General features: G+C 38.6%; 1 protein-coding gene across 2 annotated transcripts in view; it reads right to left on the bottom strand.

Annotated features, from left to right (window-relative positions):
* Window positions 1–378: 378 nt before the first annotated feature.
* The window catches only part of ADAMTSL1 (ADAMTS like 1), a 918,974-nt gene continuing 899,866 nt past the window's right edge, over window positions 379–19,486 (bottom strand). For both annotated transcript variants that reach the window (XM_063455242.1, XM_063455243.1), the window contains 4 exons: window positions 17,413–17,620; window positions 6,948–7,057; window positions 3,420–3,640; window positions 379–2,603 (listed from right to left, as the gene is read on the bottom strand). In XM_063455242.1, coding sequence (XP_063311312.1) covers window positions 2,497–2,603; window positions 3,420–3,640; window positions 6,948–7,057; window positions 17,413–17,620 — 646 coding nt within the window. In that variant the 3' untranslated portion in view covers window positions 379–2,496. The remainder of the gene's footprint in view (window positions 2,604–3,419; window positions 3,641–6,947; window positions 7,058–17,412; window positions 17,621–19,486) is intronic.

Below are 19,486 nucleotides of genomic sequence, written 5' to 3' on the forward strand. Positions count from 1 at the left end.
TGCAAATGTCTATAAATGTATTAGATTTCAATGAATTCCAATTTAATGTATTGCTTGCGTGCTAAAACTATGGACTTTTGCTGCAATGGGAAATAAAGTATATATAATCCTCAAAAAGCAACATTTAACAGATTGTTAATGTGCCTGGGTAGTTATGCTTTTAAATGTTATACATTTTTCCTTGGATATACACACACACGAAAACATGTGAAAAAACTAGCAAAAATCTTCAGTATTTAAGGACACAAAACAATTTAAAGTCCCAAAAATAATTTTATCTGGAAAACAATGTACAATTATTAATATTGCACTTTTTATACAAGAAACCCTAATAAATATACACAAAAGTTATACATAAAACAGTTTTTTATAATAATAATAATAATAAAAATAATAATATGCTGTATCTAAGTAACACACATCTTTGCACAGAGGACCATTGATAGAAATTGGATATGGTTCAGATGTATTTTAATGTACAGAGAGTCTATGACAGCAAGAAACATAAGTGGTCTAATAAAGGATGTATGACACGAGTCTGAATGACGTGAACAATGAACATGCTCTAACACATAAATGGGTTGGCCAAAGTACCAAAAACAAGCTCATCATTTCCAAATTATTTGTATGAAATCAGGTAGAGGAACCTAGGTTTTTATAAGTGCTTTAAATATTAAGTGCTAATGGTATGACCTGGAACTTTCAGAATGTATTATTTGTGTTGGTTAATATGCAGTTGAACACTAGCTAAATTTGGAACCTAGCATTGTGTAAAATAACGCAGTGCTAAGCAAATTCTGTATTACAGAGGATCCAGCATTGCCATGATTATAATATAACTTGGAGATCATCAAATTGTTGTAGTTTGATTGACAAGTCTCTAATATCAAATTGCACATTTCTAACCAGCACCACAGCTATATATTTTCTTCTGGTCACCTGATCCAAAAGAGGTCTGTTCAGGCAGTTCATGGGATTTTTCTTATTGCATTTTTCCTCATATTTTTTTTATATATAAAAAACAAATGAACATTTTGCATAACACTTTCACAACATCTTGCTCTACTAAAATAACAAACTGGACATATCTTTTGATGGTACAAAGTAAATTCAAGAATAAATGGTGATCAGTCAGAAGGATAATCTTTTTCGTTTAAACCTTAAAGACTTTAAGGCTGTTAAAACATACATCCTTGAAACATTTTAATATGTACAACATTTGTGACATAACGTTTCTTTGTGCTTTGTGAAGTACCGGTATAGATCAGGTCATCAGCAGATGTATTATATGCTAGTATCCTAGGAGCCGACAAGAATGTTTTAAACAGGTGAAGTCATATTATTGTCTTACTTATAGTTTCTGTGTCATAATGCTTTAACAAGTATGTGCTTATTTCGTTAACAAATCCAACTCACAGTTTGCATTACTTTAACGAATCCCCCCACCAATCATTTCAAAGATAAAAACAAAAGATCAAGATCAGTACCCCACTGTTTGAACATGTACAATTGACAAAGTGCGTAAACGCTTAAATAATTACATGCATATCCTAGTTTTTTTTTCATTAATATATTGGCTGTTCCATTTAAAATTGTGATTTTCTTCAAGACTTGCATACATGTGTTTTCCTGGTTTGTCAGTGATTCAAAATCATCACACTTATAAAGTGCCTATGTTCAAGATTATAATACCACCATTAAGCAGTAGAGCTGTCACACGCACACATGATTGACAGGTAACTAATTCATTGAACCTACTGGAAAACCAATGCTTTACACACTCTAGGACTTTGCAAGCCACAAGACGGCTGTAACCCTAGTCGTCATAAAAAGTGGAGGAGCCGTGTTCACATTGGCAGAAGAAACAAGCACTGAAAGTCCGCCATGTCCTTTTCTTTATTCTCGTGTTCCATGCAGCATTGTAATTAGTCTTTTACATATGTTTGAATCCAATCTGTGTCTGCCTCTTCATCCACAAAAATAATGGTCCCAGAACTTGGTTCTTGTAACATCCAACACTTTGTGTACTGTAGTGGAAATGTTATTTAACATAGTAAAATAAAGAAATGCATGTACATCCATATTCTAATTGTGGGCACCAAAGTCATATATTGTTTTCTTTTTTACCATCACAACATTATGTGTCCCATAATATCCCTTTATCCCTATTTTGTTGTCAGGTCATGTTGTAGGCTGAATAGTTCCCATGTGGTTCATGGTACAACCAACTGTCTTTTAAGCTTTTTGACATAAGCTTTTTTTCCCCCATGTTACAATCCATGACAAAACCCTGTGGCTGATGATGTCAGGCGTTTTACAGCATTCCATCTTCCAGCAGAAACGGAAGAGAACCTTGTCGAGTTCTTTACAACTGAACAGCAAAAATAAATAGAATCACAGGGACATTTCAGGCATGCGAACCTGTTCCTTTTTTTTTCTTTCTTCTCCCAATTTTGCTTCCTTGTCAAATGCAGATAGAGGCCTTACATTTAAATCTCATGCCTTCCCACATGTCCCACAGCAGCGAGATTTGAACTGTGTGAGTTGACAAAGTTTTAGTTGTTTCACTTTTTCACAGTATCTTGTAGTGTCTCTGCAGTCAACTAGAAGGAGAAAAAAAGGAAAATCACATAAAAAAAAGAGTAAACATAACATTTACCTCATTTAATGCTTTTTTGGATATAGAAAAGTGAACTATAAAAGTCAGTAACTAAAGGCTAAAAAGATTGCTAATCTTTTTCATACTTTAGGCTGGTGGTGTCACTTGCTGTTTGGTAACACCACAAACACCTTTATCTGCATACCTGATGTGAATAAAGCAGCAGAGGTAGGTAAAAATCTTACTTCCTTTGCACGCCGTGTTATGGGCCCCATTACACCTCTCTGACACTAATGTGCTCCCAGGCAACAAAGAATATCCGTACAAGTGCATGCATACTCTGCATTTTCTCCAGTGTTACCTGATAAGACATGTAAATAAATTCATTGAAACTTTATTTAATGCTAGCTTTCGGTTAATGACAATTCTTCTTTAAAAAAATAAACAAAAAAAACCAAAACATTTGAAAAAAAAAGGTGGGTAATTTGCAGTGTTTTATTTAACTGTGTAATTTCAACTGAAGTGACGGTTACCCTTTATAGGAACACTAGAGTGTTAAGAATACAAACCAGGACATGGAGACGATGAACATAGGTGCTGCATACTGAGCAGCACTGAGATAGGAAGCACCTCTAGTGACTGCTACCAGTGGAGTTACTAAGCAGTAATGTAAACACTGCCCTTTCTCTGTGACATGCTATGAACACCAGAACCACTACACTAAGCTGTGAAAAATGTGTGAAATCCATATGTGTGACTAAAGTGTTATTTTGATAAAATAAATATATAATATATAATAACAGTATATTTCAAGCCATACCATTTTCACAAGGTGTGATGTTACACCTCTGCCAGTTGGAAGGTCGCGGTCTCCACGAACACATTTGATCAGGTGCAGTCTTACTAGTACGGTGGTGCACACACTCCACGCGCCTTGACTGGAAACCATAGTTGCCACACGTGGCTGTACAAAGAGTCCATGGTGAAACCCTCCAGTGCACACTGCAGGTATCTGACCAGCAGTTCTGTGTGTTTAATGGCCTGGCGAAATACAAATGCGTTGTTTTTTGTTTAGCTTATGCACACAAAAATAAACAAGAGAACTACTAGTTAAACATCCCCTATATTTACTCCTGACCCTATGAACGTATCTCTTTTGAAATTTACTGTTTCGTGGTACTTTTCTACCTTTCCACAGTTAAAGGAAAACGGTTTTTAAGATTTGTAATATTATGTTATATTTAAGAAATATGTATTAATGAAGTAAAATTAAACATAGAAATTTACACCTCTTTACCCTGCACCCGGGCGCCCCCATGTTAGCTTCCTGTCATAAAGAAAACAGGTGAAATTTCTGCATCTCATTTAAGAAAATTGCCATAGCTCTGCCTTGTCTGGACTGGTTTGTGATGCAATTTGCTAAATGTTTAATATAATATATCTTTTTTTTTTTTAAACTTAGCATCTCATGAAAAACGGTTAACGGTTAGGCAGTATTAGCCTGAGCAGCAGTTGGTAGCTGTGATTGACTGAGAATGTAAGTTACCGTATTTATCGGCGTATAACACGCACTTTTTTCCCCTGAAAATAGGGGGAAAATCGTGGGTGCGTGTTATACGCCGATATCCCATAATTACTTACCTGTCCTGAAGCGTGGGCCGGCTTCACAGCTTGCACCGCGGTACAGGAACTTTAATTTCATGTTCCGGTTTCCGGCGGGACTGAAAGGAAGTGTGCACAATAGTGTGCACACTTCCTTTCAGTCCCGCCGGAAACCGGAACATGAAATTAAAGTTCCTGTACCGCGGTGCAAGCTGTGAAGCCGGCCCACGCTTCAGGACAGGTAAGTAATTATGGGAGGGGAAGTACACCATGGGAGGGGAGGGGGGGGGGAAGTACACCATAGGAGGGGAGGGGAGGGGGGGGGGAAGTACACTATGGGAGAGGGGGGGGGGGAAGTACACTATGGGTGGGGAGGGGAGGGGGGGAAGTACACTATGGGAGGGGGGGGAAGTACACTATGGGAGGGGGGGGAAGTACACTATGGGAGGGGGGGAGAATACTATGGGAGGGGAGAATGGGATGGGAGGGGGAGAATACTATGGGAGGGGAGGGGAAGTACACTATGGGAGGGGAGGGGGGGGGAGTACACTATGGGAGGGGAGGGGGGGAAGTACACTATGGGTGGGGAGGGGAGTGGGGGGGAAGTACACTATGGGTGGGGAGGGGAGGGGGGGAAGTACACTATGGGAGGGGGGGAGAATACTATGGGAGGGGAGGGGAGGGGGAGAATACTATGGGAGGGGAGGGGGAAAATACTATGGGAGGGGGGAGAATACTATGGGAGGGGAGGGGGGGAGAATACTATGGCAGGGGAGGGGGAGAAAATACTATGGCAGGGGAGGGGGAGAATACTATGGGAGGGGAGGGGGGGGAATACTATGGAAAGGGGGGGACACTATGGGATGAGGGGGGAACACTATGGGATGAGGGGGGAATACTATAGGATGAGGGGGGGGGGAATACTATGGGAGGGGGGGAAATTTCCTGGAATTTCTTTCTAAAAATGAGGTGCGTGTTATACGCCGGTGCGTGTTATACGCCGATAAATACGGTAACTGCTTTTAGGTTATTACTCCAATTGGCAGTATGAATGGGTATGACTACAAGGAAGTGTGTAATCTCTGCCTTAGCCACACCTCCAGAAGGGGACGGACTTTGGGTTGACAGGGACCCTTATTTAGTGTTAAACTGCTTGAACGTGGTTTTACTCTGAATGTAGGGACAGTGCCGGGGATGAAATGGTTATAGTGCCTACAGTGGCCCTTTAAGTTTCAGATCTTCAGATTAACTACTAAAGAACAAATGCTATAATTGTATAACTCAATGGTACACATTTCATTAGAAAGTTAAGAGGATAGCTGTCCCAGCCAGGAATAAAAACTGATCCACTAAATGGAATATATTTTAGAGTTGATGTATTAACCAGGCACACTGTTGCCTTCAGTAAAAAAGTGTACTTCATTCAAATATGATATATCGGTACTCCACAAGAAGTAAATGTTATATATTTATTTATATAATCTACATGTTGTGCTGGAATTGGTAACTAATCTATAAATACAGTTAGTTTCCCTAAAGGAGTAAATCTCTATGCCATACAGAATAATGCTCATTGTGCTATATACATTATGAGATACATACAGTGCCAAAAGCAGAAACCTAGATTAAAAAAACAGGTAAGTAAAAAAACCGTAAACTATACATTTACTCATAATTGTGCAAGCACTGCCAACAGGCACAATGTTATAATTTATCTAAAATAGCCTTTAATATATTTGTGGATGTGAACTCCACTATAACAATATGAAAAACACACCTCTAAGCAGAGACAATGTTTATGTCATTCTACCTGTCAACGTGGAGGTTCTATGGCATAAAATGTGCTCTGCAGCTGTCGTTAGTGCGTGTGACTTTTATAAATCAATACACATTATTTTATTGGATGGCTATGTAAGGGCTGGTTTGGCCATTGCCTTCGAGAACGCCTCTAACATTAGCCTGATTTATAGGCTGTGTGCGTGAAAAGTATCTTTTCTCATTCCCAGTTACCACCTGGAACTATCCTTCAGTCAGGATTACTTTAAAGAGACATTCAAGATTCCTACATATGAATACATATCAAGTTGAATTATTATTTTAGGATTTCATTTTTTATACTTCATTTTTATACTTACTGAAATGATTTCTGTTTAAATAGTGTGCCCCCTTTATTCATTTAACATAAAGTGCAGATTTCAATAGAACTGGCACTTTTTTTTTTATTATTAATGTTCTTACACCTCCCTGGCTGTCAATCAGATAACTGGTCCTGTTGCTTCCTGGTAGTTTAGCACAATTGAGCTAAACTCAAGAAGCAGCAATTGCTCAGAGCACCTGTCTTGCACTGGAAAGTCTTTGATAGGACATACACAGAAATTCTGAGCTGGGATAGAAGGGGTGGGCTTGCAAAGGCTTCAAACAAGAGATCTGCAGGTATTGCAGGTAGTTTTTAGAAATACCCTAAATTAAAAAATACATAATTAAATGCATGCACATTTTCATTGGGAGTATATCTACTAAATAGTGGTTTATTTTTTTATTAGGGCAGTGGAGTGTCCTGTACGGGATATGTTAGAAAATATTGATATTATTCTATTTTACATACATTATACATTGTACAGTATGCAAAAGAAGGCATAACCATATTAGTATTTTTATTATTTTAAATAATATTTTTTTTAATAAGATTGTCCAGATTGAGGGTCTACAAGTACAAGAATTTGTTCTTGCTGGCAAGCTCTGGTACCTTGGTAAGGCTTGGCATTGTCCTGGAGATACAATGAGCCCATCTCTGGTCTGACAGTAAACTTGTCTATGCTGAACAGCCATTCTTGGTCCAATACAGGGTCCATTGCACTACACAGTGGAAAACAAAACACATAAAATAGTAATGAACATATTGTTTTAGAAAATGATTAATACCCATTTTGGGTTATTCATTAAACTACGAAATTGGCAGGAAATTGCAAATTGAAGGCAAAATGGCTGTGGTAGAAATATAGCTAAAAATGTTTTCACTTTGGCTTATTCTCCTTAAAATTAGAAGTTTTCTGTTAAACCCTGTTTAGTGTCCCTGTTCCCTTAACTCTGTAACGTAAAACACTGCAGTTTCTCAGAAATTTACAATGCAGGGTTAAGACAATCTCTTGTGGCTGTCACCCAAAGGTGCCACTTGAAGTGCTTTCTGCATTCTCATGAAGTTTAACTCCGTAAAACGATGTTGGCAGTGAGGGAGCTGTGATCTCCCTTCTCTGCTACCTTGCACGCCGCTTAATGTGGCGGAAAATAACGTCACTCTGGCCCCAGCATCACTAAGCAGCGCGTGAGGGAGCAGAGCAGGGAGATCACAGCTCCCTCGCCGCCTGCCCACAGTATGCGCAGCTGGCCGCCCACCTCCACTTTAAGTTAAAATAAAACATATAATAATTTGTGAGTGTGTGTGTCAGTGTGTGTGTGTCTGTCTGTCATTGTCAGTGTGTCTGACATGATATGTGTGTCTGTGTTTATCATGGTATGTGTTTCTGTGTCTGTCAGTGTATGTGTGTGTCTGTCAGTGAGTGTGTATGTTTAGGTGACCAGCCCTCGTGCAGCTTCCTGCAGCTGGCCCTACTTCTATGACTGAGATCATCAAATTTGATTATCTCAGCCATTCCTGTGCTTTTCAATAGGAAAGTATTGGGAAGCTATTGTGAAAGCACTGCAAAACACTTTGCCAATCAGCATCTCCTTATAGAAATGCACTGAACCAATGCATCTCTATGGGGAATGTTCAGCGCCATGCATAGCGTGGAGATGCTAAATGTAGGTGCTGCACACTGTGCAGCACTGAGATAGGAAGCACTTTAGAGGCTGTCTGAATGACTGCTACTAGAGGTGTCACTAGGCAGTAATGTAAACACTGCCTTTTCTCTGTATTTTTGTTATTAACCCTTTAAGTCCGGAGGACGTACTATTACGCCACGCAGAAACCGGCTCTAAACGCCGGCGGGCGTAATAGTACGTCCTCGCTTTTATTGCCGCCCACGTGGCCGGCGGTATTCTCCCGCTGCAGATCGCGGTCGGGGGGGATGCCAGGCCCCCCGGGCAACCCCCCCTGTGGCCGGTGACCGCGATCTGCAGTCTCTGATCGCAGTGACAGGCTGTCACTGCGACCAGTATTCAGCATGTGTCAGCCGATTTCAAATCGGCTGACACATGCGGCCGGCGGCTTTCCCCTTCTGCAGATCGCGGTCGGGGGACTTACCTGGCCCCCCAGGCAGTCCCCCTGGGGTCAGTGACCGCGATCTGCTAGGTCTGAGATCGCAGTGACAGGCTGTCACTGCGATCTCAGAGCGCTCTGATCGCAGTGACAGCCTGTCACTGCGATCAGTGTTACATGTGTCAGCCTATTGGCTGACACATGTAACTGGCACAGTGATCCCCCTGCAGATTGGAAGGGGGGAGTGCTTGTACCACCCAGGCACTCCCCCCTGTGGTCAATTACCCAATCTGCAGGAGGTGATCACAGTGACAGGCAGTCACTGTGATCACTGATCCTGTGTGTCAGCCAGTGATGTGACATCACTGGCTGACACTGTCTCTGCCCCCTGTCCTGTAAAAAAAATAAAATATTAGTTCAAAAAATAAATAAAAAAAATTACAGTTACAAATAAAATATACTTAGATCATATATATTATATATATATGATCTAAGTATATATATATATATATATATATATATATATACACATACACACATTTACACATACACGACGTGTATTTAAATATTAATATATATATATATATATATATATTAATATCAAATTACACGTAGACTGATACTGATTAAATATATATATAATTATTGTTATATATATATTTATATATAATATAAAAAAATATATATGTAAATACGTAAAAAAATAAAATTAAAAAAATATTTAAAAATAAATAATTAAAAAATATATAGATGTGTGTTATTTCGTTCTAACTGTATTGTGATAATAATATATATATATTTATATCAAAATACACGTAGAACAAAATAATATATATCATAATATATATATCTATATACATAAATATATACGTATATATCACTATATATACCTATATATAAATAAAAATATTAAAAAAAAATTATATATATATATACGTATATATACACATATGTATATATATACATATATTAATTCTACACATATATTTATGTAATAATTTTACATAATTAGGTATCCTAATTAATTACAATTAGCGGGACCTGCCTGACAACCCATGCCGAAAGTATAGGGAATTTAATTTGCTAGCACTATATTTAACCCTATAACTTTCCAAGACACCATAAAACCTGTACATGGGGGGTACTGTTTTACTCGGGAGACTTTGTTGAACACAAATATTAGTGTTTAAAAACAGTAAAATGTATTACAACGATGATATCGCCAGTAAAAGTGACGTTTTCTGCATTTTTCACGCACAAACAGCACTTACACGGACGATATTATTGCTGCAATACTTTTTACTGTTTTGAAATACAAATATTTGTGTTGAGCGAAGTCTCCCGAGTACAACAGTACCCCACATGTACAGGTTTTATGGTGTTTTCAAAAGTTACAGCGTCAAATATAAGGCTTGTGTTTCAGTTTTTTCACATTAAAATTCGCCAGATTGCTTACGTTGCCTTTGTGACCCTATGGTAGCCCAAGAATGAAAATTACCCCTATGATGGCATACCATTTGCAATAGTAGACAACCCAAGGTATTGCAAATGGGGTTTGTCCAGACTTTTTTAGTAGCCACTTAGTCACAAACACTGGCCAAAATTTGCGTTTTTTGCATTTTTCACACACAAACAAATACTAACGCTAACTTTGGCCAGTGTTTGTGACCAAATGGCTACTAAAAAAGACTGGACATACCCCATTTGCAATACCTTGGGTTGTCTACTATTGCAAATGGTATGCCATTATGGGTGTAAATTTAATTCCTGGGCTACTATACAGTCTCAAAGGCAACGTAACCAATCTGGCGAATTTCAATTTCAAATGTAACACGCTATATTTGACCCTGTAACTTCCCAAAACACCATAAAACCTGTATATAGGGGGTACTGTTTTACACGTGAGACATCGCTGAATACAAATATGTGTATTGCATTGCAGTAAAAGCAAACAGTATTTTGACATCCACAGTTAAAATGTCACATAGAACTAAAAAAAAATAAAAAAATATTTTTTTCTCCCATTTTTTTATATATTTTTTATATTAAATTATGTTCAATACCTAAATATTTAATGTTAAATGAAAGCCCTGTTTCCCCTGAATAAAATGATATATAATAAGGGGGGATGCATTTCATATGAAAGAGGTGAATTACGGTTGGACAGACATATAGCGCAAATGCCAGGTTTTGTTTACGTTTTGTTCTGTTCACAACTTGTACATTTGGCTGCGGTGTTAAGGGGTTAAAAATAAAACTTTGTAAGAATAAAAAAATTCTAGCTCCTAACTTTTTTAACTGGATCCTTGATTCAATGAAAATTTGTCGTCAAGTCCTGCCTTATGGAACAATGAATGAAATACCAGTATATACCAATACAAACCAGCCTCTAATGGTCAAATAACAAAATTGAATTTCCCACTCATTGCCATGGACTCTATACAGACATCCCAAGTCTATTGGAAGCTCCTGGAGACTCCAGCATTTGAAAGTGGTTCTCTGACACCCGCAAGTCATATACAATATCCTGGAAATCACACACAATCTGACATACAATGTGTGTGTGATTTCCAGGATATTATATATGATTTGCAGGCCCCCGATAATACTCAGTAAACAGTTTAGGAGCCAACCGGGCCCCTGTAATATCAGCCGGCAGGGAGGAAGTGACAGCCTGTCACTTCCTCACGCTTTACAGAAAGCCGCCCTGGAGGAATGGAGGGAGGATGCTGGAGGCAGGGCTGCCCATGCAGCATGGAGTCAGAAGAGAGGCTGGATTGAGCTGCTGCTGCTGCTGCATGCTCAGTCCCATCAGCCTTAGCCAGGACCAGAACCCTAAGCATTGCGTACATCTGATTGTGTGTAAGTGTGTGTATCTGAGTGTGTGTTTCAATGTGTGTATCTGAGTGTGTGTGTGTATGTGCCAGTGTGTGTATCTGTGTGTGTGTGTGTGTGCCACCCCCCAGTGCATGTATCTGTGTGTCAAGGTGCTCTTATATATTTGGCGGCTGTGTGTGTGTGTGTGTAGGGGTGGGTGTAAAAACTGATGGAGCAACCTCCCTGAAATATACTTTTGCATTTTTGCAATGTCTGCTCTATAGAGCTGCAAATGCAAAATAAGCAGGGCATTCTACACTACCATTAGGTCTCTATCGATCACAGTTGCACATTTGTGAAAATAAGTGATGACCTTTTTTCTTGATCGCGAATAGACAAATTAAACAGTGATCTCAAAGCTGATGTGCCAAATTTAGGACAATAGATTTGGAAAAGCTCATTAATGCAGCTATATTCCCGTAGCTGCTTTGACCTCAGTTTTTCAGCTTTGATTGTCAGCTAACAGAGTGGTCGTAATTAAAAATCAAAGCCTACTGTAAATGTGTATAATAAAATGATTATTTACTTAAAAGATTCCTAAACCAGGCCAGGCCAACCACATATAACTTATGAAAATCTCTAGGGTCAAATGAAGGTTATGCAGTCTTTTTAATATTCAGGAAAGACCCCATCAGACTTTAGCATAGAGATTTTAATCCTTTTAGTAAATTTACATGATGCAAGTTCCTAGGAATGCGATACGATGGTCTGTTTATGTCCATATGATTGCATTAATTCCCAAGCTCACAGCCCAATCCTATATAGAAATGTCTGGTTGAGGGAGAAACAGGTTTAGACAACATAAAAACTCCAGAAAATGTATTACTGTGAGTAGGAGTAGGATATTTTACACATCTCGCATTATTAGGAAAGACATAAGTAAGACAGATAATCTTAGACTTGTTTATATTTTTACAATCAGGATTACAAAAGAAACAATGATTTCAGCTATCAGGGGATGCTTCCACCCATCTACTTGGACAGCAACATGCTGTATAATATTATTCACAACCTCGGAGGACATTGAATATAAGCTTCTAAACTCAGCGTTCTTTTGCAGGAATTTTACTGTAAACAAACACAAACCTGGATCCATTAATTCTTGAATTTCTATGAAATGAGGTCCAAGTCCTACATATGAAATATTACTCCTGCACAATAACTGTTGTTTTACATTTTCCAGGGTAAAATATAACTCCTGTATGTAAAATATATTGGATAACAAAGACGCATGGAATTGAGGAGTACACTTATATACTGTAGACAAAGCAGGTAATTTATTCTTTACAATATACAGTGAGGGGGAAAAGTATTTGATCCCCTGCTGATTTTGAACGTTTGCCCATTGACAAAGAAATTATCAGTCTATTTTAATGGCATTTTAACAGTGAGGCACAGAATAACCCAAAAAATTTCCAGAAAAACGCATGTCAAAAAAGTTATAAATTGATTTGCATGTCAATGAGTGAAATAAGTATTTGACCCCTTCGACTTAGTACTTGGTGGCAAAACCCTTGGCGGCAATCACTGAGGTCAGACATTTCTTGTAGTTGTCCACCAGGTTTGCACACATCTCAGGAGGTATTTTGTCCCACTCCTCTTTGCAGATCCTCTCCAAGTCATTAAGGTTTCGAGGCTGACATTTGGCAACTCCAACCTTCAGCTCCCTCCTTAATGTGCTTCTTCTTGAGCTACTCCTTTGTTACCATGGCTGTGTGTTTTGGGTCACTGTCCTGCTGGAATACCCATCCATGACCTATTTTCAATGCCCTGGCTGAGGGAAGGAGATTCTCACCCAAGACTTGACGGTACATGGCCCAATCCATTGTCTCTTTGATGCGGTGCAGTTGTCCTGTTCCCTTAGCAGAAAAACCCCCCCAAAGCATAATGTTTCAATCTCCATATTTAACGGTGTGGGTGGTGTTCTTGGGGTCATAGGCAGCATTCCTCCTTCTTCAAACACGGTGAGTTGAGTTGATGCCAAAGAGGTCGATTTTGGCCTCATCTGACCACAACACTTTCACCCAGTTCTCCTCTGAATCATTCGGATGTTCATTGGCAAACTTCAGACATGCCTGCACATGTGCTTTCTTGAGCAGGGGGACCTTGCGGGCGCTGCAGGATTTCAGTCCTTCATGGCATAGTGTGTTACCAATTTTCTTGGTGACTATGGTCCCAGCTGCCTTGAGATCATTAACAAGAACCTTGCCGTGTAATTCTGGGCTGATTCCTCACCGTTCTCATGATCATTGCATGGAGCGCCAAACCGAGGGAGACTGACAGTTATTTTTTGTTTCTTCCATTTGCGAATAATCACACCAACCTTCTCACCAAGCTGCTTGGTGATGGTCTTGTAGCCCATTCCAGCCTTGTGTAGGTTTACAATCTTGTCCCTGACATCCTTGGACAGCTCTTTGGTCTTGACCATGGTGGAGAGTTTGGAATCTGATTGATTGATTGCTTCTGTGGACGGTGTATTTTATACAGATAACGATCTGCGATTAGGAGCACTCCCTTTAAGAGAGTCCTCCTAATCTCAGATCGTTAAATGTATAAAAGACACACGGGAGCCAGAAATCTTGCTGATTGATAAGGGATCAAATACTTATTTCACTCATTAACTTACAAATACATTTATAACTTTTTTGACATGCGGATTTCTTTTTTTTTTGTCATTCTGTCTCTCACTGTTAAAATCCACCTACCATTAAAATTCTAAACTAATCATTTCTTTGTCAGTGGTCAAACGTTCAAAAACAGCAGGAGATACTTTTTCCCCTCACTGTATAAGCAGCAAGCATAAACCTATATAAAATTAAAAAATACATAATGTATATGTTTTAATAAAGCATAAGGAAACCAGTGATGTGTGTGGTATGTTACCTTGTGTTGAGAAATTTTAATATAGATTGCAACATACTAACACATATTCACTAGGAAGAAAATGAAAGCACCAGAGCATATTGTTAAACCAATACACAAGAGATTTCCACTTCTTTATATGGGGCAGGCTCAACAAAATGGGCTGAACTGTTGATAAGAATGCATAACAATCCTGTCCAGGAAATATCTTAGACTGGCACACAACGTGCCCAAGAGGGATTATGCCCAGTTAAACACCCCTTCCTCCAACTGTAGAATAAATATATATATATGCCCAGAGGTGGCCACCATGGGTAGGTGGCTACCAAGAAAATAGCTGTCACCTACCCAATTAAGATTGGGTAGCTGACTGCTATGTTTTGATTACTGTATAAGGAGATATCCCTAAAAACAGCGCACTGCATGCGTACACATACAAACTCAAACAACTCCTCATATGGAGATTATTCTCTTTCAAATTAGGAGATACCATACCTCTATAGATAGCAGGTAATTAACATGTAAATTGCAATAAGCTGTCTGCTAGGTGACTTCTAGGGTGCTCAGCGTCTTAAAAATGGCTTTAGACCCTCTGTATATGCACTAAAATCAGCTTAGTGACCCTGCTTTACTACAAAGAGAACTTCCTGTCCTGCATAAGGGGTCACATGCAGAAGCAACTATAAGGTAATCACAATGGCAGCCCTGGTCATTATTATTATTATTTAATTTTTTATATAGTGCCATCAGATTCCGTAGCGCTGTACAAAGGGTGGACTAACAGACATTTAATTGTAACAGACAACTCGACGTACAGGAACAGAGAGGTAGGGGTACGAAGTAAGTTGTTAGAAAAGTATTCGCTGAGGGCTTAATAGGTAATTTTTGACAGCTGCAGGAGAGGAGTCAAGGAGGGTGGGGGATGAAAACCCGCTAACAGTTTAATTGATATGCTTTCTTGAAGAAGTGAGTTTTCAAGGATTTTTTTGAATGAGTGGAGACTGGGTGAAATTCTTATGGAGGAGGGATGGGAGTTCCACAGAAGAGGTGCAGCACTGGAAAAGTTTTGGAGGCGAGCGTTAGAGGTGGGAGTACGGACAGAGGATAGACGTAGGTCTTTGGCAGAGCGTAGGGGCCTTGACGGGACATACTTGTGTATTAGGGAGGATAGGTAGGTTGGAGCAGCATAACGTAGGGAGTTGTATGTAAGCAAGCACCAGAATTTTAAATTGAGCCCTATATCTAACTGGGAGCCAATGCAGGGACTGATAGAGCGGGGAGGCATGGGAGGTCATCTGATAACATCACCTGTTCATCTGATGCATATATAAAATAAACCATAAGGGAGGGCAAATGTCCTGCTCCCACAAAATACGGTATATAATCAAGTGAAAACGGACGATAAATGTGAAAGCGTATTGTGTATTTTGGAAATATTTATAAAAATAAATCAGTTAAATAAATATAAAATAATGACTCCCATTGCCCATCATTACACCATAAAAGAGCACCAAACATTCAACATTTCTCTCTTTAAAAAAAAAAACTAAAAACTAAAGTAAGTTTCTAAAACAACACACAATCTCTAGAAAAAAAAGATATTCACAAAAAGATATTCGGTTAAAACATAGGGAATGAAAAAGCCTAAAATGGCTTTAGCATACTTGTGTGACTGGCTTAGCAGCTATGGAGTTAGTGGAAAATGAAAAAAAAACAAAAAACACTAATGCATAACTGTCTCTTTAAGTAATCGGAATATGACCTGTACAGTAAAACTAAACCATTAATTTTAAACAGCATATACTTGTTGATCAAGCTCTATGTCAGAAAGCCCTGGGAATTATCCACGGACAGCTATAAGGCTGCTAATGCCCAGCACTGTTTTACATGATAGTGGAAAATGTTCTGGCTTTCTGATCTATGGTATGACAGGCATAATTCAAATATCTCACTGGGACAAAAGGGATGTCCAGATCTATAAAGACACATCTGTACAGCAGATGGCAATACACCACTATACACTAGCACGTTCTGGTGCCTCTGTAAATGTATCTGGCTTGAGAACACATAAAACAACAAATACAATGTACCAAACTGCTACAGGGCACATTTTGTAACATTAAAGGCTTATTAGTCAAGCAAAACAAACATTCATTTGACAAATATGTATATATTTATGTTTTCTATTAAACATACTTTTATTTCTACTCTCAGTTGTACTTTGTTTTCCAATGATATTCTATTATTAATATTCCAAAAATGAATAAATGTGTCCTTGGAATGTGCTTCACTGTCTCTCTTGTCTTTGTGGTCCTTTGCTCTCCTTTCACATAATCAGACCATCGTATTTGCTATGAAGGAAATATAAACTACTCAAGTCTCTTATGGAATGACAAAATGTTTATTTTAAAGGGACACTATAGTCATCAGAACAACTACAGCTTAATGCAGTTGTTCTGGTGTCTATAGCCTGTCCCTGCAGGCATTTTAATGTAAACACTGCCTTTTTACAGAAAAGGCAGTGTTTACATTACTGCCAAGTAACACCTCTAGGTGCAGTCACTCAGAGGCCACTAGGGGTGCCACTAGAGGTGCTTCTTGGGTCCGTGCTGCACACCGTGCAGCACTGATGTTCAGCGTCTTTATTCTCTGCATGGAGACAACTGCATGGAGACAACAACTTTTCTCATAGAGATGCATTGATTCAATGGCTGATCGGCACAGTGCACGTTTTGCCACGCATCTACAATAGACTGTCAATGCTTTCCTACTGAGTTGTCAATTTTGATTATCTCTGCCAATAAATTGATACATATTTGCAGTGTTTTTGAAAGAGCAAATGCAATGGAATTGCAAGATAAAATTCAAGGCATCAAGGCATTAGCAACACATTTAATTCATTTAGAAAGTGAATATTTTCATCAACCTGATACGTAGTAATCAGATGGAGGTAAAGAACCTGCTTGTCTTAAACTTTCAGGCCCTGCTGACTAAATGAAACCCACTCGTGGTTATCCAGCACAATTGTACTGATACCATGCTCTAATGAAGAGAGGTTTCAGTTCACATCATATGTATTAAGATTTTTCAAGACTTGCCTGCACATTTATGTTTTATTGCAGAGAATTTGAAACTCGTCCCTGCATAGATTACATCACCTATCAACATCACCTATCACCAGAGCAATCTAAGTCCAGGTTATGCGACTATTGTTCTTTTAACCTTTTGTTAACACTTTACACGATCTCCACTTGTTCTGTAATATTGTCCTTACCTGTCCCCACGAGGTTGTTGTCCAGTCCACACACAGCTGTCTACTGCAGCTCTGACTGTCTACAGGTCGTTTTGCAGATATGCTGCAGATGTCACTAGACACAGCCACAGAGAGACCTGCACCAGTCAGCTTCTGGCAGGTCACACGGCGTGTCTGGACGCCACCTCCGCAGCTTTGAGAACAGGTTGACCATGATGTTACCATCCACCTAAGGAGCATATAAATATAGCATGCATGTGAAGAGTAATTCTTTCTTCAAGTAAACAGTTGTTCTTAGTACTAAGAGTTCGGTACATTTCATTTACATTTTCTTTAGGAAGGCTATGCAATGTAATATTTTGGATCAGTTTGTAAATGTCTATAGCATTTAAAGTTTTTTTTTACTCATGGGGCTATTCATTAAAAGGAGAATTCATGGGAATTCAAAGTGAATTTTCCATGTAAGGCTAAAATAGCTGTGTAGCATCCTTAGATCAGGACTGTATTCTGGCTGATTATGAGGGCTATGCCCCCTCTTAATAATAAAATAGTAAGACTGCTTAATGAAAATGGCTCAAGAGTTTCAGAATAGATCAGTCACATTCTAGCACTGAAGTTAAAAAAGAACTGCTCCTATTCCTCAGTGAATGACTAGTAAAATGAAATCTTGCTTCTATGTCTTTCTTTACCTTTTTTCTTCCTTCCTCATTCTTGGCCCTTTTTGGGTGTTTCCTTTTTTATTTTTTTACATTGAAATGGACACTGTAATCACCAGAACCCTGTCCCTGCACTCTTTTCAATGTAAATGCTGCCTTTTCAGAGAGAAGGCAGTTGGTACATTGGTGCATAGCAGTCACTTTGATGAACACTAGAGGTTCTTCCTAGTCCACTGCTGCATAGTGTTCAGTACCTACATGCAGCGTCTCCACCCTCTGCATGGAGTTTCTGAATGCTCCCCATAGATATGCATTGATTCAATGTATCTCTATGAGGAGATGTTGATTGGCGCAAACCAGCATTTTGCTGCACATTCACAATAGCCTCCCATAGGAAAGCATTAGATTGGCTGAGATCATCAAGAGTAATACTCTTAGCCATGGATGCAGAGTGTAGGGCATGGGAGAAAAAGGTGAGTAAAATCAGCACAATCGGAGGGGGGCAGGGGAGCGGTCACCCAAACAGTCACATACATTATAGTGTCAGTAATATATGTTTGTATTCCTGACACTATAGTGATCCTTTAATAACAGCTGATATATTTAATATGAATTTTTGATAACTTCTACATTGTGTAAAATAGAAAGAATAAGCACTGATTTACAAAAATAAAACATCACAATTAATGTATGCTCTACCAAAAATTTCAGTAATTTAAAATGAATAGAAATTCTTAAAGAAATACATTGATACATCTGAATTCCTATGTAATATAAGTAACCTTCAAGGGTCAGTCTACTTACTTACTGTCTTATAGTGTTAGAGACATCTTCTGTTATAAGACAGGCCCCAAGAACGTTCAATCAATCAGCCGAGAAGACTAAGTTCCGGGTTAACAGTGTCAGTTTTGTTCCTATTGTGAGTGTGTCATGTGTGTGTATGTAAATTTTACTATGGAGATGACTCACTGCTCTCTATATAACAATATGCACAGGTGTCTGTAGGATAGATCAAAGAGGAAGAAAGTGCCCCCTTCTTTCAAATTTGCTATTCCTTGGATTTTAATGGGCCCTATATATACTTGGACAAAATATACTTGGACGATTATTAAAATGAATTTGTTGCACATGTGTCTAGGACACAGTGTTTTGAAGCATTTCTTTAAATTGTATAACAGTTTCAAACTATGAATGTTTTTGTGTAAGCGATGAAGTCAAAATCCACTGTAGCGTAACGCACTTCTATTAAATCTTTTTTGGTAAATGTTTTAAATATAATTTATTTAAAATCATATTGTTAACCAGCACAACATTATGGCTAAACAACTGATTAAGACCAAGAAATTATTACAAAAATAATACTTGTTATGTTAGTCAATGTTAATTGATGTTAATTATGAACAATTGGGTCAGTGGAAAACACCGTCAGTAGCAAAGGC

Source organism: Pelobates fuscus, chromosome 5 (genome assembly GCF_036172605.1).
Source record: "Pelobates fuscus isolate aPelFus1 chromosome 5, aPelFus1.pri, whole genome shotgun sequence".
NCBI lineage: Eukaryota > Metazoa > Chordata > Amphibia > Anura > Pelobatidae > Pelobates > Pelobates fuscus.